The sequence below is a fragment of the Centruroides sculpturatus genome, unplaced genomic scaffold (assembly GCF_000671375.1).
Source record: "Centruroides sculpturatus isolate CEXI.00-Female unplaced genomic scaffold, Cexi_2.0 scaffold18, whole genome shotgun sequence".
Taxonomy (NCBI): Eukaryota; Metazoa; Arthropoda; class Arachnida; order Scorpiones; family Buthidae; genus Centruroides; species Centruroides sculpturatus.
The window spans coordinates 6,495-31,246 of record NW_019384302.1 but is presented as its reverse complement, the minus strand read 5'-3'; the positions used below and the strand labels follow the sequence as shown (position 1 = coordinate 31,246).

General features: G+C 27.9%; 1 protein-coding gene across 1 annotated transcript; it reads right to left on the bottom strand.

Moving 5' to 3' along the window:
• Positions 1–24,752, bottom strand: LOC111616515 (FACT complex subunit spt16-like). The gene is given in 15 exon segments (XM_023357953.1): positions 1–838; positions 2,961–3,364; positions 3,913–3,981; positions 7,419–7,678; positions 9,152–9,321; positions 9,506–9,694; positions 11,026–11,151; positions 13,204–13,322; positions 15,482–15,608; positions 17,730–17,865; positions 17,960–18,087; positions 19,328–19,505; positions 22,257–22,372; positions 24,535–24,642; positions 24,729–24,752. Coding segments are annotated over 14 exon segments (2,151 nt in total). The 3' UTR covers positions 1–838; positions 2,961–2,963.

Sequence of the window (24,752 nt, the reverse complement as noted above, 5' to 3'; positions counted from 1 at the left end):
AAATACTATGATTGGATGTTAAATACGAAACACAACTTTATTAATCAGAGCTTTATTTCACTTAAAATTTTATTATAAAAAAAAGCATATACAGTTGTCACCGACAGTTAAATATGTTACTTGAAACGGTGAATGGTAGATTCGTAAACGAATGCCAATGACGGAGATCGTTTCATATTTTGGATAATTCCCCATTCGAGTATACGAAAATATTTTAATATAAAATTATTTGTTGGAAACGAGGAAAAAAAAACAAACAAAAACTAACGTTGGTCCTGAGTAAAATTCAAAATTTATAAACGAAACTTTCGGCTGTACAAAACAATTAGAAACGTTTTTACACATAGAAAAATTCGTAATAAAGTAAATAAAGAATGAAACGGCAAATAAAAGTTCACCTATTTATTTAAACTAAGTGGTTGAGAATGACGATGATAAGAGCAGCATTAAGAAAATCATTGCAGATCGACTGTGTACAACAACACCATAAGACACATCCTTATGGAATCATTAAAGAATGGCGAAGCCATTAAATATCAGTTTTTTGGTGCCGACGCAGCCCGGTTAAAAGTTTTGAACTTAATGACTTCACTTCTCGGTCGTAAACTGCCAATGATGATTGTTTCCCAGCGGGACGAGCGATTCTCGTCCATGCAATGCAATATACCGCATGACTGTACAGTGCCAATGAAATAAGTTCTGATTATTAATCCAAGCTTGTTTGAACAGGAATTAAAATTATTCTCGAGACGAAGAATCGTACCAACTCGAATAACCCCATCCTGTTGAGTCACGCTTGGAATGTACTACAGCAACGAGCTGAAACTTTTCTTCTTACCTGTTGACAAAAACTAGTTTTAATTAAATGTATTTGACAATTACTTTTGGATATTTACAATCATATGACAGACTGATTTGAGATAAAAATTTCTGGAATCTTGAATTTTCTGATTTCATTTTACATATTACCATATTTTTGTGCAGATAATCCACGAAAAATCAACTTGAAACCAGCAATTATTTATTGTGACATGGTCACCGTGTATGGCTGCAAGTTTTTGATCATATTTTTAATTTATTTAATTTAAAATATATCCTCTTCACCTTCAAATTAGTAAGGTAGTGTCTTGCCCTGTGTCTTACATCATACTTTTCCTGTTAGCACCTGAGTTATGCTAATCATATAATTTCTTTCAGGGAAAATTTTAAATTGAAATAACATGTCTTCCGGTTTATACCGGAAGTTAGTATATAGTTAATCTCTACACTTCCATATCTGCTCTTGAATTTCATTTATCTAACACTGTTTTCGAGATTAAAGAAAGACAGACAAACGAATGACAGTGAGAATTTATAGGTCTACAATTTTTTCAAATTGCAGCCCAATTAGGAATGTTAACTGATGACTTTTAGACAACTTGTAATCTATATATATATAAATGGACCTGTATGTCCCTATATTTCACTTTTCCACCAAAACTACACATCGCACGTGAATGGTGTTTGTATGTGGTGGTAGCCCCAAGTCTCCATTCGTGCATAGGGGTGGTTGCGTCTCGATAGCTATAAGGGTGCGGGAGATATGAGGCTGAAAGTGGTTGAAAGTGGCTTTCTATTTCGAATGTTTTGTTCGAATTTGTTCGAACAAATTCGAATTAAATTCGAACATAAAATTTGAATATTGGTTCGATTATAGAATGATTGAAAACGTTCCAGAAACGTTGAAATTTGTTCGTTTGACTAAACGTAAAAATTCTCTAATTAGTCTGGAAATGGGGAACCTAATTCTTGCATTCTGTGAAAACGGGTAAGATTGGCTATAACGTAATTATCTTAATCTTCACTATCGTTACTTTTTAAAAACCCAGTGAAGTGGGTCCTTGCAGCTAGTTTATTATAAAATAATACAAAGAGTTTACCTTTGTCCAAAATCAAAAGCATATGCAGCAGCCATATCTAAATATGTCACTAGACTTTCAATCCTCTCTCTCTCTTTTGTCATTTCTGCAGTTACTAGATTCCATCTCAAATATCACATTTTTCTCCTATTTTATAAATGAAGAAGTAACACCAGGAAAAACTGCAAATCTGAGACGGTACTTTTTAAACTGCACATCAATAATTGCCACGTTTTTCCAATATTAATTGTTGTGTAAAGAACACAGTGTGTTCACTTTAATTTATGCAATTTTGATTTTTATCCTTTACAGAAATTTTTAAAATATGTTTTGCTAAATCTAAAAATGATCCCCTTTCATTATCCTTGTGCTTGGGAGAAATGGAAAACTTATATATTGCCTTAGAATTACTATGCAATTTACACAATCCTTTTTTAAATTAATTAATCTTCTGTGTGTGTGAATAATTTCACACACACACAGAATAATTTCAGCAATGAACTTTGTTAAAAATGAGTACCAATCTGTATTGACAGATGCTCAATGTGACAATCTGCTTCTGTTATCAACCTCAAAGAGTGGATTTTAAATTTGAATTCTTTATTTTTTAAATTAAGACTTTCAAGTTTTTTGTTCTTTCAATAAAAATGTTTTTAATATTTTGACACTTTCAAACTAATGCTAGTGGCTTATTTAATATTTGTTTTTACATTCACCTAACATATTTTAATGTTTTTGTTTTATTATATCTTTGTTTACTTTTAATGTTATTTAGTTTATCTTTAACTACTAATTTAAACCAGATGTAGGGGTGGTAGGACAGTAGCCCACCAAAAAATTTGTGCCCATTTACAAACCTGCCTGTAAAAAAGGCCTACCATCCTTGATTTAGACCGAGTTGTGCCGTTGTGGATTATCGACACAAAAATATATTAGAATTGCATACATACTATATCAAATTTATATATTTAAAAACAGATTTAATTTAAATAAATTAAAAAATTAATTTTTAAATTTGTAATTAGATGATACAGAACACAAATTAAGAATTGTTCCACTAACCTTTTATGCTTTTTTCTTTAACTTTTTTCTCTTCAAATCACCACCACTTGAGCCTTCAAAATGTCTTTTATGATTCTTTTGTGGACTTCTTACTGGACTTTTAACTGGACTTTTTCCCGGACTTTTCATCGAACTCTTCATTGAACTCTTCATTGAGCTTTTCATTGAACTCTTCATTGAACTTTTCATCGAACTTTTCATTGAAGATTTGGGCCTGTTTCTGGGACTGACACTGTGATGTTTTAATTTACGTGGACTTTTGTCTTTACTTCTTGGACTGTTGTGTGATTTCGCATCGTCATGACTTTTTTTGTTTCTGGATGATATACTACTACTGCTAGATTTTTGCATCCCCTTCGATCGTTTTGTATATTCGTCTTCAAACTCTCCGTGTTCCCTGTCAGCTAAAAATACACACAGTTCTCTTAATAAAAAATTTTAATAACAATTATATTCAATTTTTCGTGTCATTCGGAATTTGAATATAATAATTTTAATTTTTTAGTATAATATATGATTCTACACATCTATTGAAAATGTCAATATATAAAATATTTTCACATTTAATAACCATTAGACAATGTACTTCACAAATAAAACATTTATTACCAAATTCTACTTAAATCCTGAAATTAGCTTTGTTATTATCAGTATGTAATGAAGTCAAATGTAAGTTTTTTCCTAGACAGTTTAAATTTAACATAACAAAACTTTTTTCTATATTTGTGTTCTTCTGAGAATAAGGGTACGTTCTTCCAAATATATTAATTTATTAATTAAACCTTTGATTAGTTAAAATTACATCAGAGAAGACTTAAAGTTGAAATTTTCATTTTTTCATACAGAATTAATTTTAAAATCTTTAAAACTATATATTTTATTAAAAATTTATGGACAATAACAACATTAACAAATACAACACAATAAAAATATATTTAATTTATTTATTTACCTCTTGCTGCTTCCTCCTCTAGTTCGGACCAATCTTTTCCACTTTCTTCGCTACTTCCCATGTCAGCTTCTAAAATTGATATTTTGTTAACAAATTTCAGTTTTAAATATATATTTTTTTTATTAAATTATAAGTATTTAAATTTTTGTTTTTAATATTAAAAGTACTGCTTTTTTAATTATTAATTTTTTGAAGTATTTTTGTTTGTTTTTCAACATTATGAAAAAAATCAAATTATTATAAAGTAGTATCTATTAGAAAAATTAAATTAATACAAATATCATTTGTAGTGACTACAAATGATAGTTATGTTAGTGTTTATTACAAATATTTCCTGAAAGTACCCTTAAAAATATTTCAAGAAAAAAAAGTATCATATAAAATAATAATTTGAAATTAAAAAATGTACAGATAAAATAGTAGATATGTTACAGTAATATGAAATCAAAAAAATGCTTAGTTGGTAAACAAACATTAAATGATTTAATAATCAGATGAATCATGAGCTACGCATTAGAATTTAAGGGGGCTTGATGAAAATTTCATAAACTGAAAGCTAATATTTGCCAAAATATATTTCATTCTAGAAAAAACTTTAGAATAGATTTACAAATAAAACATTCAAAAGTCATGAAAAAGTCACATATTTGAATGTTTCACTGGAAATTTTCTGTTTAAATAAGAGTAAACTGTTAATAAAAATTCTGAAAGATGTTCTTTCTAATGAGATTTTTATTTTCAGTTCAATGTCATCTCTTCAGAAATTTATTATTTTTCTAAGAAAAAATGTTTGAAAATATTTAATTAACATTCGTTATTTATAATTTCTATAAAATAAAAATGCCTTTTAAAAACTTTGATGTTGGAAAGAAGTTATTAGTTTAGCAATATAAAACTTAAAATCAAGGTTTAGAAATATTAAATTATTTTTCTTAAACATGCCTATCAATCAATTATAAACCAAGTTATTTTAAAATTTAACAGAAACACAATGTTTAGAAAATAATACAACTTATTTTGAAAAGCTGTACAAGATATAACTATGATATATAAAAATCTAGTTGTTATAGATAAAATTTACACATGCACAATATAGAATTTTTATGTAGTTAGTTTGTAACTACTGTATTAACAAAATGTTAATAGTATTTTGTTAACCATAGCAAACAATTCTATCGGGTCGTCAAGGGTAAAGTTTGTGGAAAAAAAAGCAAAGTTGGTTGATAACTTACATATATAATGAATTATTTTATTCATCGAAGTATGCACTCATATTGTCTATACACTTTTGCCATTTAAGTGGCAGATTGTTCATGTTGGTGGTATAAAACCCTGGTGGATGAGAGTCAATGAATTCCTGGAAGGCCAGTTTTACAGCATTGTTGGAATTAAATTGTTTTCCTATTAAAAAGTTGTCCAAATTGAGGAAGAAGTGGTAGTCAGTGGGGGTTAGGTCTGGTGAGTATGGAGGATGATGAAGTTCCAATTCCAATTCCTGTAGTTTTGCTGCAGTCATTTGTGTGGTCTAGCATTATCATACAATAAGATAGGAGTTAATCTGTTGATCGATCTAAGCTGCTTTTCTTTAAGTTTTCGCATCATTTTGTCCAGTTGGTTGCAGTATATTTCTGCTGTGATCAATGAGTCAGGTTTCATGAAATCATAATGGATCACACATGCGCTAGACCACCAAACACTCACCATCAGCTTCTTTTGATGAATATTATGCTTTGGAGTGTGTTTTGGTGATTCATCCTTGTCCAACCACTGTGCTGAATGTTTGTGATTGTCATAATGAATCCATTTCACATCACAAGTGACAATTTGATTAAAAAATGAATCCAAATGCTTTTGTTTCTGTTTTTCACTCAGTTCATGTGGAACCCACTTATCCAACTTTTTCACTTTACTGATTTGAACTAAATGAGTTAATATTGTTTGTTTGCTAACACCAAATTTCAACGATAATTCATAGGCACTCTGAGATGGGTCAGACTCAATGATTGGCAATATTATTACCTACAAATTTCATCCTTGACAACCTAATAGAATGAATGTGTTAAATATATTCTTTCAAATGTTCAGAGACTGGTATAAAAGATAACTACTAGATATATTACAAAAGCATCAAATTGTATTTGTAATATATATCAGTATGAGATGAGAATTGTGACAAGAACAGACTATCCTAGCTCTTAATATGAAACTTAAGGAGCATAGAAATTCATTTAGGATATTATTGTATAAACCATTGTTATAAAAATTATCCTTGTTGCTTTTCAATATGCAGCATGTGAGTGAGTGAGTATATTTTCCACATTAACATTAAATCTCTTGTAAACAGAGAAAAATAATAATGTTATAGTAGGCAAAATCTCCACTATTTTATTAAATGCTAATAATACTGCATAAATAATGCATGTTAATTATGTGGATAAACTCTATGGAATCTGCATGTAGAGAAAAAAAACTTACATTTTCAAAACTGCATTAGTCCAGATTCAAAAAGTGTCTAGACTAATGCAGTTTTGTCAATATCAATGGTATCTCAAAGGTATAGGGCAACCTTTGGAATATATGCAACCAGAGTAGATCTGCAGTCAGTGGCTTGCAGAAGGCACAACAGTCAAACAATTCACTGTGAGAGGCATCCAAAAAGTTCTCAGAAGAGGTAGATAAAAAAACTTGAATTTAACACTTTATTTTTTGACATATGTTTCTTTTAAATTAAAACATGTTTCCATGCATATTGCTACCTTTCTAAGCCCTAGAAATCAGTGCTTTTTGATTCTAGCCACTGCACTATAAAATGTTTCACTTGATCTATTGACTAACAGCAAAAGCCTTTAATGTCATTTTTTAAATTTGGGAATAAAAACATCTGATTGGCTAGACCTGTACTATATGGAGGGCATGTAAAAATGTCCTATCAGTAATCATGCAATACTGCTCTGGTAGATCTGGTAGAATAAGCTGATGTGTTATCATGATGAAACAAGACACACTGATGATTTTTTCAGGTTATTTTTCTTTTAAAGCTGCATTTAGTTTTCTTAAAACTATTTCATAGCACTTGCAATTATTGTTCTTTTGTCTTCAAGAAAATATAGGAGCAACATCTCATCAGAATCCTAGGAAATTATGAGTAATAACAACTTTCTGGAAAATTTTTCAATGTCCCTCATATAGACTGATTCCAGAAACATTTTGAACATAAGTTAGTAGCATGATATCATTTGACAAAATACTGACACTGATCACTGACAATCATCATGGTCAACATTTATAAAAGAAAATGTGATTTCTGTTATTTTTGTTAATAATGAAGAAATTCAAACATTCAATGATCGAATAAGTGAAAAAAATGGATAGTAAAACCATTGCTACATACATTCTTTGTAAAATATTTAAATATCAAAATCAAATATACCATAAATATTAAATTTATTATTTTAGCAACTAGTTATATAATTAATATATGTAAGAGACTTTAAACAATTACAAACCAGAAGTCTCATCTGATACATCAGAACCACTGTAATCTTCTTCACTGCTGCTTTCTTCCTCCTCTTCTTCATCACTTGGTTGATACTGATCATCTTCCTCCTCTTCGTCGTCATCGTCGCCTTCAGAGCCATCACTATCTGGATCAAGAAATGACCACCCACCATTGTCAAAAAACCCTTCTGGGTCATCTGTAATAGTTTTCATTATTTTTGTCCAATTCAAGCTCTGAATTCCTTCAGTGTAACGGATATCACAAGAACTGAAAATAACCAAATTTTATTTATTAATTAAGAAAATGTTACAATTATAAAAGCTTATTCTATAGCAAATTATATAAAAATCCAACAATTAGCAAAGAAAATTTACTAAGCTTAACTCAGCAATTTTATCACAATATTTTTCTTATATTAAAATGAAATTTTTAGATATTTTAATTACAATTATGTAATTATAATAATTACATATATAAATACACATAATCAATTACTTATTCAATCCTCCCATGAAAATTTTACATAATTTATTGAATTTTACAGTTTTTATTTAAAATGAACAGACACATTGTCAATAAGCCATTATAAATTAATTTAAAATATTTAGTAGCCACACTGTAAATATAAGGTAACTTTATTACTTGTCTTATTTATTCTATTTCAAGCCATTATAGTTTCCGTGAAACAAGTATGCAATTATAGCGAGGTTCAGGCCGAAGTTTTAAATGTGAAAACGTGTATGTCAGACATTCAGCACCTCTTTCCTGTTAGCCTAGAAGTTTGACAATGGTGTTTGGATAGTCAATGGAATCATGCTCAACATTCCAAACATCATTGTCAAACTTCTAGGCTTACAGGAAAGCGGTGCTGAATGTCTGACATACATGTTTATGCATTTAAAACTTCAGCCTCAACCTTGCTTATAATACAAATAACAAAAACTGCTTTAATGCGGTCAAAAGATATATAATACATGAAATAAAAGTGCACTGAAAAACAGCATGTTAAGTATTAAAAAACTTAACTCCAAAAAAAAATGGCACTTTTGACAGAACATATCTGCATAGAGACTGAATGTAGCAAATTTATTATCCAAAATTACAAGAGATAAAATAACATTCAAATGCTCTTCAATAACATGATTTTTAAATACTGTGGCCTAGGCATTAAAAACCTATTTTTCTGGAGAATTAAAGTTCAAGTTCAGAACAGGAAAGACAACAATCTTCATAGAGTGCCCGTCCCAAATATGCCTAATCTCTCACCATCTGATCACTCACAATGAGTATGATTAAAAAGACTTTCTTAGTGTTTACACAGAAAAAAAACTCCAAATGCTATTCTATGTTATTTTTATATCTTATAATTCCAATGAAATCTCTTTTCATTAAACTTTCTCTGAATATTTCAGATCTACTGTTTTTCAATTTCTGAGAAACTTTTCAGAAACAAAAAATACAAATGTTTTTCCCTTCTCTTAAATTTAATGAAGCAAAATTAATTTTACCTAGAACAAATAATCATCATTCATATTTCTGTGATAAATTATCATCAAAATAGTAGCAAGTAAACCAAAGTATTAATTTTAACTAATTATTTCTCTTTTCTAAAAGGAATATTATTGTTTATTTTATCAATATATATATTTTTAAAATACAAATTTTAATTTAGCTACAGATTATTTAAAAAGTTCTAACATCAATACATAGATATAATTCAAACATAAAACATTTACTCACTTTAACCACTCTTTAACGTGATCTAACATATTCATGGGGATTGCATTTACTAGAGCTACTTTCCGATGGTAGTCTTTAAAGACAAATACCATATCAAAATTTTTTAAGTGAAACTGCACACGCTCAAAATGGACAAGTTCAACATCTTCTAATGTTATAACAAATGGAGGCTGAAAAATAAAGTATTCAGTTTCAAAATAATTAATATAGTAAAACTTAAAAAAAAAAAAAAAAAAAAAAAAAAAAACTACTTTCCCATGTTTTAAAATTTTAAATGAAAACATTTTTATAAAAACAAACCAAATCATTTAAAAAATGCATTTAATTAAATATTATAAATATAAGTGTTCTCACCCAATCTGTAAGATTCACGAGACAACATGAGGTAGGTTGTAACAATACAGTACTTCGAAACGGAACACCCGGAAATCCTAAATCTCTAAATGGACTGTCAAATTCAACTTCTTGTTTCGTCATTTGTTCCACTTTCTCACAGAAAGTTTTAAATGCAGATTTGAGTTTTTGTCGAAGTTCCCGTTCGGCCTAAACAAAAATAATGAAAAGTACAAAATTATTATTATTTTCTTCAAATTTATTACACATATCATAATAAAACTATATTGTGATGTTCAGAAATGAAAAATACAAATAAAACTTTTCAATAGAAGATAAGCTGAAAAATTTGAGACAAATTAGCAAACACAATATTTCCAAAAGCAATCCCAACAAATACTAGAAATATTTAAATTTATCATTCCAATCTATGATAGATGAGCATATTTAATTCTTTCTTGATCATATTTCAAACTTTTGTTTTGCTAAGTTAGACCTTAGAATAGAATAGTATATCATATCAAATGCCAATATAATGACAATGTTAATCTAGAAAATGTCAGGTAATAAACTTACTGTTTGTTTATTTTATTGTTTTATTTAATGGCATTGTGATCAAATTCATATTTAAGATGTTTTATGATTTTTGTAATGTTGCATTAAGGAAGATTCAATGTATGAAAAATTTTATTTGAAATTAGTCTAAGCCAGGGATTCTCAAAAATTCAGCCATCAGGTCAATTCTACATGATCTCCAATTGAAGAACCTGAATTTTTAACTTTGTTTTCATAAGTATCATTGAAATATCTACCATTTTGGATAATAAAGAAATTAATTACCTAGTTTGTTAAGAAATATGTGTCCAGAATGTTAATTATATATTTCATTAACAGATTATATTAACTAAAAGATATTTAACTGAAAACTTTGCAGGTTTAATTGTCAGTCAGAAATAAAACACAGTAGCAGCAGATCATGAACTTTTGTTTCCTTAATTTGGCTTCCTGTAGTTTTGCATCTTCAAAGAATGAAATTTTCATTCCTTTAGATGAACTTTTTATATTTTAGCAAAACTGGAGCCAAAATACAAATTTCATTGAAGAAGCTCAAAAAATATTTTTAAAAATCCTATATTTACAATGTGCATACAAGAGAAATTTTAAAAAGGAGACAGTATCACTCAGTAACTAAGAAAAACCAATAAATTATCACCTGTCTAAGAAATAGCAAACTCCATTTTGTATAAAAATAAAAATTAAAGACATTGATAATAATAATAATAATAATAACTTTGTGGCGTAGTAAACACTAGTATGGTGTTTTATTCCAAAGATACATGGCAAATTTTCCATCAAATTCCTTTATTAGTTGAGGTCAAAAAAAAAAAATAATAATAACACTAAAAATAAAAATAATTTAATCTTCAGAAATAACTAAGTAAATTTTAAGAAAAATGACATTTATTCATAATTTGATTATAAAACTTCATTTTCTATTAATAATTCTATTTTTAAATTTGACAAAATTTGTGCTAGCTTACCTGTTCAGCAGCAAGATCATCACGATCGTGCATATGCTGATGTTTTCCCAAATCGGTTGTAATTTCTCCTACTTCTGTATAAAATTGAACATCATTGTGACGTCTTTTTCCAAACAGAATTGCATTCTGAGAACGAAATAAAGTCTCTTTTAAAAATTAAGTTAATAATTGATATTTACAATTTACAAAGATTATTTAGAAGCAGCATGAAAACAACCAAACTAGATTAATCTCTAAATTATTTTAAACTTTTTTCTAAACTACTTTAAAGCCAAATATTGTTGATATTTTATCATACATGTATTTAAATTTTATAAATTCAAATTAACAGAAATTGAGAAACTGATGTTAAAAAATAACATATTAAACAAGAAATTAATATTCAGTAAATGAACTGTAGTGTTAGTAATTTCAATTAAAAATTATATTTTAGGCACTATTTTATGTAATGAGCAAACTACAGCAAGAAATGCTGTAAATACAAAAAGATGGTAACATTACTACATTTGTATAATAGATGATAGTTATGTATCATCTATTATATAATAAAAACAAAAACAACACAATATAAAATATTCCTTTATATATATTTTTATAAAAGAATATTTATCATGCTTATACTTTTTAACAAATAATATATAAATTTAAATTTACAGAAATAATATCACTCAAAACAATATTCTCAAAGTACATATATACATGGGCTAATTAAAATATTCAGGGCAGAAGTTTGTATACAGAAATTACTAATAGTAATGATGTGACATGGAGGATGTTTAACTGTATCTCCTGACACCATGTGCTACAGCAGCACAATGTCAGTGAGATGAGTTACAGTGCAGGTATTATTTCTCTGTCATGTTGCAAAATGAATGAGGTAAACAAGCAATGTATTTACATCAATTTGCTAAAAAATTGATAAGATAGTCACCAAAATATACAAAATGCTTAAACAAGAATTTGGAGAAACAGTGTTCAGTCAGTCCAAAATAAATGAATGGTATTTACATTTCAAAAACTGCTACACTTCAATCGATAATGACTGATATGCAGACTGAGCAATAGAATGAATTAATGAGACAATTGATTGCCAGACTGTCTAGAGAACTGTTTTGCAGCATTGTCAAAATACAATTTACTGGAAATGCCCTGACAAATGGTCTGCTGGTAACTGGCTTCTGTACTATGACAATATAGTGTGCCACACAATCCTGGATGTCTTGGAATATTTGACTAAGCATAGCATATTCACAGTTCCCCATCCATCTTACTCACTAGACTTGGCCCCCGTGTGATGACTTATTTCTCAGCTCAAAAACATCTCGAAGAAGAAACAATACCAAGACATCACAGAGGTACAATTGAATAAGACATGACAACTGTGGGACATTCTCAGACTTTTCAGACGTGCATAAGAAACTGTAATGATTGCTGAAATCACTACATACTGGAATGGAATCACTACATACAATCTGGAATGTTGTACTTTGAAGAGAATAACACCCAGAAACTGACGATTGCTTTTATTTTCCTAGAAATAAATTCTGTCTTGGGTATTTTTTTTATAAGAAATTGTACCTGTGTACATACAACTTAATATGTACACTATTCATAAATATCATCTATGTTTATTTTACAATATATGTTAATATATAAATTCAACTAGCATTTTAACAACAGAATTGAAAGCCATTATAAAATTAAAAAAGAAAAAAATAAATAAAAAAATACTATTTAAAAATAAAGATCTATATAAATTTAAGATAGAAGAATTTCTCCTAAATCAATAGATATTGGATATAAAAAAAATAAATACAATAAACATCTTATAGTCCAATTAGTATATAATGTTATTTCATTAAAAAAAGAAATTTAATATTTTTAAGAGCTCAGAATTCTTTTATGACAAACTTCCAATAAATCCCTTTAACAGTATTGTATATTATTATTATTTACTGACATTTTTAACTTTTGTGTTGTAATTACATTCTATAAAATTTGCTAAAGGTCTTCATGCATTTATTTTACACTACATGCATGGTTGGTGAATAATAATCAAAATGTAGACTGTAGAAAAGTAGCTCATATAAATTATTTTATAAAGTTAGTAATAGAGACATTGCATGCTTATTAAATCTTATGTTAAAAAATTTAAGTTAAACTTGTTATTTTTTTTACCTTGAGAGTAAAATGAAGGAGTATGATCATTTCACCATCACATGGTTGAAAGAAAGCATGCTTTATGTTGTTATATAAAATATCTACTTTATCTCCTCTCAATGAAGTAAAGCGAAATCCTAAAAAAATAAATAATTAAGTTCATAAAAATTTGCTATTAATGAAAGCAGATTATTATGGGATAAATATAATAAATTTAATAAAAATTTATTTCTAGGGATTTCAATACAGTAAGAGTTAAAATAAAATGCAGTGTTTATGCAAGCTATTTTTTTTTTATTAAACACAAAATTTAAATGCAGTAATTGTAATTATTAGCAATAATGTGGCTAAATATCAAATTTATTAAAATAATTTTTTTTATAAATAACATTTTATGTTAATAAGTTCAATATAAGCTTCTGATCTGTTATTATCTATTAATTAGTAATAAATAACTATGAGCCTGCTGGCCTTATTGTTATAATTTCAGGTTCATCACAGCCCTTTCAATCATACCATGTTGTCAAAATGTATATATGTAACCTGACTAAAGAGGGCTGTTGAATAAGCTGAAATACATTCCAGGACATCATTTTTTTAATGAATAAAAATTGGAAAAGTATAAGAAGAATCTGTAATCATAACAATAAGGCCAGTNCAGTTTTAATTTTTGTATATTGCATTTTTATATTTTCTGATGTTTGTTGCATAATATAGGCTTATATAAATAGCTTATATCAAAGATTTAAGCTACATTTTTATGAAATTCAGGTTAATTTTAATTTTAAAAATGTACAGAAGGTAAAATGATATTTAATAACTTACAAAATAAAACTAAATGTTTAATGGGTGATACTGAAATCATTTTATCAATCAAAAACAAAGGTGTGAGAATGCAAGAGCAGAGAACAATTCATTCATTTTATTCAGCACATTCTTAGATTTTCCCACTTGATAAATAATCTTTATGTAATATTTCATCTATAAAATAGACCAAAAATCGTCGAAAGGGAAGCAGAACTTCTCTTAGAAAGTTCTTATCTAATTTATCGGACGACAATCTGTCTCTTGCATTAGATGTGTGTCTAGTCAGACAATCAGAATCCTACAATCTGAGTGGTAAAAACTGAGAATAAATAGGGAAAAAATTCACAAGTTCGAGGCAGTTCCCAATTAATTCGAACATGCCATAAACAACAGGCAGAAGAACAGATTTGCCACATAATTTATGGCAATCAATAGAATTAGAAACACACCATATTGAGTGAGTCCAAGACCAGGAGGAAGCTGCCAGAAGAATTTTGTATTCTCCAAGATTAATCTACTAAGGTATTATCATTATTTTTATCGATTGTAAACTCTTTCTCCCGGTTTTATTTAGAGGGGTATTTTAGATTTAGAGGTTATGATAGGTTATATATTAAGTATCTTGATTTATGTACCTTTGTTTTATTTATTCATTAAATCCTTTGTTGTTATTGTTTAACTGTTGATTCCCTGTTAGTTAAGTACGGAATCCACCCCACTATGATCGGAACTTATTCACGCCTCCTCCTGCTCAATAGAATATAGCCCTCCATTTAAATATAGCATGTAACATCATGAGTCAGGACGCAAAATCTTTCCCTAGCTGGTGTCAGTCCTGATGTCTGAAGGATAAAAAGATCCTGAGGATGTTCTATAAAAAGCCATCCAGTGACAAAGTGAATGTGTCTTAATGACTCGATGACTAGAGGGTTCAAACCCTTGCATGTGATCTCACAAAGGCAATTAAAAAGAATTAAATTATGTCTATTTAAACTAATAAAGTGTGTTTCAAACAAGTGAGTTATTAATATCTGTAATATTTTAGTTAATTACAGATATTAATAAGAATAATATCTAAATTACATTTACTTCATAAATATAAAATCAATTTTTCCCCCTTACTGTTACTGAGTATTAACATAATTAAACTAAGAAATTTTTATCAAGTAAATGAGATGATTTAAATTCAAAATTTGACATAATTAGTATAACTTTTAAAACATTTAAAGTTTAACTGAAAATAAAACAATATACTTAAAAAATTGAAATTTGGAAACATGTTATTCTGCAAAGACTATTTCATGTGCACAAACATGATAAAAATTGGCAAAAATATGACAGTACCAAAATTTAAAACAATAATAATTTTATATTATAAAATAATCTGTTTATTGTAATGATTTTCATGCAAATTATTTAAAAATTTATTTCTCTCTCTTTTTAAGCTATAATAATTTATAAGTTATCAATTATATAAAAGATACATTACCATTCATATGAGCTTCTAAAGTTCCAGAAATTCTCTTAGAGTATATATTTGGTCGAATGTAAAGATCTTTCAACTTAGGATTGGCTTTATTTGTACTTAACATTAAGGTATCTTGTTTCACAATTCCCTAAATTGAAGAAATTCTGTTTAAGTATTTTAAACAATTCATAGAAAATAAGTAACAATTAAAAAAATATCAATATGATAAAACAATATTTATTCAAATAGCATGTACATATTTTAAAATCTGTAACACAATATATTTTTGATTGCAAGAATAAATTAAAAATCTTTCAACCTTGCAGCAGGAATATTGCATTGTATCACAAAGTCTAACGCATGGATTACTATAGTAGGCAATTTGCATGCATTTTTTTCTGTGATTAGCTGTAAAATTTGTTCTTGACCACTTAAAAAGCAATTGTTCTACATTATATGCATTTACTTTTTAAAAGAAGCAATAATGTAATAGCAATGAAAAATAAAAACAAAACTACTCAAATATTATTATATCTAGAATTTTTAAAAGAATCATAAAATCTATTATTTTTAGCTTTTGTTTCTATAAATGACAGTTTTGATTGAGCACAGATCAGGTGGGAAATCCCCTGTATAGGATACTTCCCTGCCAACATCACAAAGTTTTAATGAAAGACATAACAATGACTCATTTTTCCTTGCAATATTATTGACCAACTAGATGTACTTTTTCTATGAACAAATAAAAAGCATTCTTCTAAGCACCAAATGTTAAAATACATCTCAGTTATTATAAGTATAGCCATATAATTAGAGATGAAAAAAATTAAAAAGTTATGCATTTAGGTAGCTGGACTATGTATGTAGCAAACTACAAATAATTTTAAAAAAAAGAAGAAAATTTTTTAAAAATTATTTGTAGTTTATAAAAAGACAGCTAGTGATGGTCCCAAGTTTTTATTTGAACTTTTACAAAAATAGCAAATATTTAAAAGTACATGGACTACAATAGTAGTTCACACCCCTACAAGGTTAAAAATAAAATGATTTTTAATATTAACTAGAAGTTTCACAATAATTTAATAATACTTATGATAATAATGAGGTAACATTATAGTTTTGAGAATAGTTATCAAAAGTACATAAGTAAAATAATTCAACAATAATAATAGTTATTTTTAACTACAGTACACCCCTCTATAACACGGGTTCCTATAATTACAATTCTTATCAGACGGTGAAAAAATTGCAACGGTATCCGTACAAACCTGGTAAATAAACTCCTATAATTCGATAAAACATCATCGAGCAGCTGAACTACTTTCCGCCATCCAGCGCCACGCTACGGAGAATTTAGGCGTGTAAATTGAGTTTACTATCGTCTGTACAGTATTATATATAAATTAGGTACTGTATATATAATTATATATTAACTTAATTTATTGTAACTTTATTATAATTATATATATACTTTCTGCCGTCCAGTGCCACACTATGGAGAGTTTAGGCGAGTAAGTTGTTTACTATCGTCAGTACAGTATGTAAATTAGGTACCGTAAGTCTAATACAGTACTGTAATTTTATACATTTCTTGTGAAAGAAACATTTCTTATTCAACGGCCATAAAAATTATTTATATTAATGGATGTCTTCAAAGTTCAATGAAGTTTTCGCAGAAAAATAACTTATCAGAAATCGCGGCCAAGCTTGTTTTCGTTGCGGTGCGTTGCTCCGCAACGAAAACAAGCTTGAGCAATGGCGACGTCAAGCGGTGCATACTCGGTAAGTAATCCTACAATTTTTTGTTTATAGCATAGTTTATACGGATTATTCCCAAAAAAATATACGTATTTTGGAAACGTTAAGTTGAATTAGTCTAGAATTGATTAATTTTATGGAAGAAAACCTTTCAAACAGCTGTAGTCCATAAACTTCACACGTGTCGAGCTGTGATTGGCAAGGACTCGTAAGAAATCAATTCATAAAGAATGTAACATATCTACCATGTTATAGGGAAGTCGACTGTATTCCTATTTAACTTCTTCTCATGTACATTAAATAATTTATGCAATTAAAAAATAAAAATTTCTGTAAACTGTTGTTATTGGAATAGAAAAAAAATCAACCACTAGTCTAAGCAGAAAAAAATGAGTATAGTAAAAATGCTTAATACACACACAGACAGACAGACAGACACAACTTGCTACATAAATTAACTTATCTTTGTAATAAAGCCTTATGAACACAATTATTTTGTAATAAAGTATACCTCTTTTTCCCTTTCTTCAGCTTCTCTTGTCTTAAACTTTTTCTGAACTTCTTTGATTAATCTGAACGCAGTGTTCAAATTTGAAGAAGGTGCAGAGATTTCGCCTGGTTCTTTCACATTTGTACTACGATAGGTTCTGCACACAATATTTAAACATTAACTTTTATTTGATTTTTTTTTAAACAGTAAATTTTCTGTAAGATAAAATTAATTTAAAACTAATATATTACATTTCTTTGAGAAATGTTGCATCTGGATTAGGAAACACATTCCCTTCATTCCTGCCAAGTGCAGAACCAGGATGGAAAAAATTAACACGAAGATACGTGTAATCACCCTCCACAGACTGACTGATGTTCTAAAAAATGAATTTTAGTGTAATAAATTTAAGTTATTAGCATTTAATATAAATATAGTAAATAAACATTAAGATATTTTAATTAAAAATAAGTACACTCCAATTTAAAGTTTAACTGAAAATAAAACAATATACTTAAAAAATTGAAATTTGGAAACATGTTATTCTGCAAAGACTATTTCATGTGCACAAACATGATAAAAATTGGCAAAAATATGACAGTACCAAAATTTAAAACAATAATAATTTTATATTATAAAATAATCTGTTTATTGTAATGATTTTCATGCAAATTATTTAAAAATTTATTTCTCTCTCTTTTTAAGCTATAATAATTTATAAGTTATCAATTATATAAAAGATACATTACCATTCATATGAGCTTCTAAAGTTCCAGAAATTCTCTTAGAGTATATATTTGGTCGAATGTAAAGATCTTTCAACTTAGGATTGGCTTTATTTGTACTTAACATTAAGGTATCTTGTTTCACAATTCCCTAAATTGAAGAAATTCTGTTTAAGTATTTTAAACAATTCATAGAAAATAAGTAACAATTAAAAAAATATCAATATGATAAAACAATATTTATTCAAATAGCATGTACATATTTTAAAATCTGTAACACAATATATTTTTGATTGCAAGAATAAATTAAAAATCTTTCAACCTTGCAGCAGGAATATTGCATTGTATCACAAAGTCTAACGCATGGATTACTATAGTAGGCAATTTGCATGCATTTTTTTCTGTGATTAGCTGTAAAATTTGTTCTTGACCACTTAAAAAGCAATTGTTCTACATTATATGCATTTACTTTTTAAAAGAAGCAATAATGTAATAGCAATGAAAAATAAAAACAAAACTACTCAAATATTATTATATCTAGAATTTTTAAAAGAATCATAAAATCTATTATTTTTAGCTTTTGTTTCTATAAATGACAGTTTTGATTGAGCACAGATCAGGTGGGAANTAATCACAAAAACTTTTTTTTTTGAAACAGCCTTACTGTGATAAAAATTAAATTATATATATAGCTAATAAAATTACAAATAAATTGAAACATTGTTTTACTATTATCATGTTATAACTGTTTTGTATATTCAAAACTTGTATTTAACAAAAAATACTTTTTGACAGGAAATCATTAAATTGTGTCTTGTCTTTTGATTTATGTAATTCTTTGTGAGATCTAAATTTATGTAAAAAATAAATTTTCAGATAAAAATCCACAGAAACCATCACAGTTTATTTAACAAATTAACTAAACTTAAAACTAATAATTAAGTAAAATAAAATATATATATTACATATGTATTGAAAATATTACTAACCTACAAAAATTTTTAATTCTGTAACTTCAGGTTCTCGAGGAATCTGACCAACAGATTTGTAAGAAATATTTGATTTTCTTACTCTGAAAGCAGATAAAATTTAGAACATCTTAGGAATTTAAAGATGATAAAACATATTATTCAATTAACATAATAATAATTTGTATTAGCAATTTTTTAAATGTATATTATTCGATTTATCAGCAACATTATTTGATATGAACAACATTATGAAAATGTATTATGTAAATAAAATATTTAAATGTCTTAAATTTCAAAATAAACTAGCTTCAAATTTTGGTTTTGCCACTAAAATAAAAAGAAAAAAAAAATAAGAGAATATATAATTTGTTTGGAAGAGTTTAACAAAAAAGATAATTTTTTTTACAGGAATTACAGTGAGTGATCAGTTAATGAACAGATCGAATAACGATCACTTTTGCAAAAAATTTTTATGATCAGACAACGAACACNTTTGGTTTTGCCACTAAAATAAAAAGAAAAAAAAAATAAGAGAATATATAATTTGTTTGGAAGAGTTTAACAAAAAAGATAATTTTTTTTACAGGAATTACAGTGAGTGATCAGTTAATGAACAGATCGAATAACGATCACTTTTGCAAAAAATTTTTATGATCAGACAACGAACACTTCACTGAACAAACAAAAAGAAGTGACAGAAAATAACGAATACCGATTGATTTTCCCTTGTTTTCAGGTAACAATTTGAAACCTTTCAGAGCGTGGGAGATGTCAACATTGATGCTCAACCCAATACTGATTAAATAGTGTTTCCCCAAACTTTGAAACTCTCCATTGTAATTCCAGCTTTTTGTTTACTTTTCCAACAAGTAACTTTTTATAGTCTTTGCAAGACTGTCAGGCAACCCATAAGTTTTGCGTCGGTTTTTATTTTCTAAAGGTGAGAGTTTAACTGTCCTATCATTAACGTTTTAACACCAAAATTTTGCACTACATTCGGGCCTCACATTTACATAATTCTTTCATGTGCTAGTTGATTTCTGTTCTCTGAATTTTTGTGAGTGTTTTTTTGAACTTTTTATTTCAAAAAGAAATTGATAATATTATGGAGCCTAAAAAGAGTGGAGTGTCAAGAACTGTGCTCACCATAGAAACCAAGCAAGAGATAATAGCCAAAGTAGAGAGTGGGCAGAAGACGTCTAATGTTGCTAGGCAGTATGGCTTGAACAGGTCTATAGCAGGCACAATCTTAGCTAAGAAAGATATAATCAAGAAGACTCAAAGAGCTAAAGGAGTAATGAAAATCACATCTGAGAAACAAAGATGTTCTATCCATGAAAAAATGGAGATTGCTTTTAATTTGGATAAAAGAAAAGGAAATGAAAAAAGATGTAACTACTATGACTATCATTCAACAGAAAGCTAAAGAAATTTTTGAAGAACTGAAGAAACAAACTCCATATTCATTACATGAAGAGATAGAATTCAAGGGCATGGGTCACGCAGGCTCTTTTCAAAGAATGGCTTTTTGAAGTTTGTGCTCCAAGCATCAAAGATTACCTTCAGACCAATGAATTGCCATTAAAAGCACTGTTGCTATTGAACAATGCACCAGAATACCCAAAAGACCTTGAAGATAATTTGCTGGAAGACTTTCCCTGGCTGACAGTTCAGTTTCTACCTCTGAATACCATTTTGTTAATTCAACCAATGGATCAAGAGGTTATTGCAGATTTCAAGAAATTGTACACTTGAGCACTGTTTTGTCAGTGTTTTGAAGCATGCCAGTTCTCCTCAATGATGATGTTAAAAACGTTTTGGAAAGAAAAATTTGTTATTCTTGAAGCTATATGGCTCATTGAAAAGGCATGGTCAGTCACTCAACAACAGTTGATTTCTGCTTGGAAAAACCTGTGTCCCTCCTGCATTCAGGGAAAGAAAGATGATGTCCCTAAAATTATGGATGAAATTGTGACAACTGCTAGAGATCTTGAATTGAAAGTGAATAAAGATGACATTGAAAAGCTCATAATGAAATCTGAAACTGATCTGATGACAGAAGAACTCCAAGAACGCTTAAATGAAGAACACCAAAAAAACTCAGTGAGACATGTTTTCTTTGGAAAAAGAGGAAGATGAAAAAGGATCAATGCCAACATTTGCTATTAAAGATCTTTTGAAGAAGTGGAAGGATGTCAGAACAAAGGTCTTAGAATGGCATCCAAACCAATTGAGGTTAATAGGCTTGGGGATCTATACAATGACAATGCTATTAATTACTTCCGAAAAATCCTGAAGAAGAGAGAAGAGCAATCGACATTGGACAGATTCTTTAACCCCTACAAATGGAAAAAACATGACTAATAAAAATTTATTTTTATTAGTCATTATAATAAATATGTATTTTTATTATTACATATAAATAAACATAGCAGAAAGTATATATATATTTTTTTATTTTTTGGAGTCTCCAAAACAAATCAATCAAATTCCCATAAAAACCTATGGTAAATCAATAATCGATTAACGAACAATTTGGATAATGAACAAAGTCTTGGAACAGATTATGTTCGTTAACCGATCACCCACTTTACTGTCAAAATGTATCTCTGTCTAGAAAGTTAAACACTTATTCAAAGCCAATGTCAGAGAATTAAAAAATAAGTTACAATAAGATGACTGTAATATGAAAACGATTTCCTGCAACAGGAGTACTATATTATAAAACAAATTTCCATATGAATAATTTGTGAAGCTTAAATTTCATTTAAAACAAAATTTTGTAAATAGGATTTGCAAAATAAATATTAATTTAATTTTGATATTTTACTACTCATTACTACTGAACTCACTTTTCTTCTTTTTGAACACCTTTTTGTTGTGCTAATCTTTCTTTTGCTTCTCTATTTAATTGTTCAGCAAGTTCTTTTTGGTGTTGTTTTCTCTTTTCTTCTGAAGGCTGTTCTGTCTACAATGAAATGCAAAAATACTAATTTATTTAGATGAAAAATTTTCAAATTATACATTTAAGGAAATTTTAGAGATACAAAATTTCAAAATTAAAGTTGAAATCTATAATAAAAAGTTTTTCTTCTTATAACACCTGAAAATTTTAGTAAATCCAAAGAAATGTGTTTTGAAATACTATTATGTAGGAGTTTACTTGACAAGCTAAATGAGAATAAATAATACATGTGGTTTGTATAGTCTGCAAATGTTTAAATGATAATGAATCAGATACGAAGATCACTTAACAGCAATAAATTTAATGTCTTGAAAAAATTAAAAATTAACAACAGCTTCTGTCAATAATAAAGTTATTTTTCATAAAAATGAATAGAAATTTTTGTTTGAAAGATACTAGTTCAAGAAAACTCTCTTACATAAAAAAATTATTTGTCAACTGAACTACTGATCATGATTATATAGTTTTACTGATTACAAAAAATTTTACTTATTCTTTGTCATAGTTGTTAACATATTTCTCTCCCTGACAATTATTTCAAATACAGTATCAAGTCTTCATTTTATCTGTACAAAGTATTGCCCCATCTTTTTCCAAACTTATGAAATGCCCAGTATCTTAATATCCAGTTGAATTATTTTAAAATGAATACTAATACTATAATAAAAATCAAAAATTTATTTTATTTATTTATTGCATATACAAAAGAAAATGTCACAAGACAATTGATATCCAAAAATAACATCCATAACAAAAGATTAAAAGACAAATAAAAAAGGATAATAATCAAGATACATGATAAAAAATATACGAAAATAAAAACAAATGATTATGTATTATAAAGTAACCATTTACAAATGTGTTTAAAATGTAGAAAATTTTCATGTAGAGATTGTTCCACACAGCCCATATTCTAAACAGATCAATACAAAAATAATCTGAAAGAAATGGAAAGCCTAAAAGATGGAGTTATAAAAAACCAACTTTGGTTACAAGTAACTTTTGGCAAAACTCTTAGGCACAGCAAATAAGAACGAATGGATCCATAGAAGTATATGTAAAAAAGTAAACAGTCAAAGTATTTAATACATTCAATAAAACTGAGAATTTTCAATCTGGACCTAATGATAATGGCATTAGGGTAAAATTCTAAATTATTAATATAAAAGACTGATAGATTTATAGATTAAATTAATAGCACCAATATAAATTTTTTAACATTAAGCAAATAGCTACTTCTGATTGTTTTCCTACACAAGATACAATTAAAATATTAAAATGTTTAGTAGATTGAATTGCTGACATTAATTTTTAACCCTTGCACATGCAGTTCTTTTTATACAGGATAGCGTCTATAAGATGGTGATTTTCTGCTAATTTTTCACACATAATTACAGTGTATGTAACTGTCATTTCTTGTATTTCACATTAGCCCAAACTATCACAAAGTTTCAAGAGTTAATGTGAAACAAGTTCAGCTGAAAATAGTGATGGGAGGACCGAGATGTTTTTCAGAAGGACCATAAAATAATCTTACTGTATTTTTTGGGAATGAAATAAAACCACAAAAACATTTAAATTGTTGAAGTTTATAGCATGGAGATAAGCATTTAAGGTTATAGAGAGTTGCAGACCATATGTCAAGTCATGCATAGCTAAAACTCTTGTGGTAATCATGTAAGACCTAAACATAACATTAATTTAATGACGTCACAGCAGAAAATTGCTGCTTTTAACATGTGAATGTGTCACAAAGATTGTATGCAATCACATGTAGAAAGCAGCAATTTTCTGCAAGTTTGAGGATGTGCAACAAGCAGAAAAAAGCTTTTTTTGTTTTGGTCCAAAATTTGTACACAGATGGAGAGGATACAGCATGACACAAGGATCATAGAACAGCAGCTAAGTAAATCAATTTGGAGGGGGAAAAACTAGTACATGTGCAAAATTGCATGTGATTACATGCAGTAGTGCAGGTTAATACTCATTTCATTTAGTATAAATGATTAGCATCACTAATAAAATTAATAATGATGATGATAACTTCTAAAATGGATTTCATCATATTGACTAATATGATGAAATCCATCAATTATTACAGAAAAAAATTTTAAATTTATAACAAAAGTTATAAATTATCAGAAAATATGTAATTTTTTTCTTACTCTAAGTTTGGATTCTAAAATTGCAGTTCGTCTACCCCTTCCAAGAAATGGTTCTTCTTCTGTAACTGACTTTAGATCTTCTTCTTCTTCCTCATCTTCTTCTTCATCCTATAAATTAAAAAATACCAAATATGTGAATTGGATGCATCATTCTCCTTACTAAAAAGGAAACATGTAAAAGCTCAAAAACTTACTTTTAAAAATATTGCTATATNCAT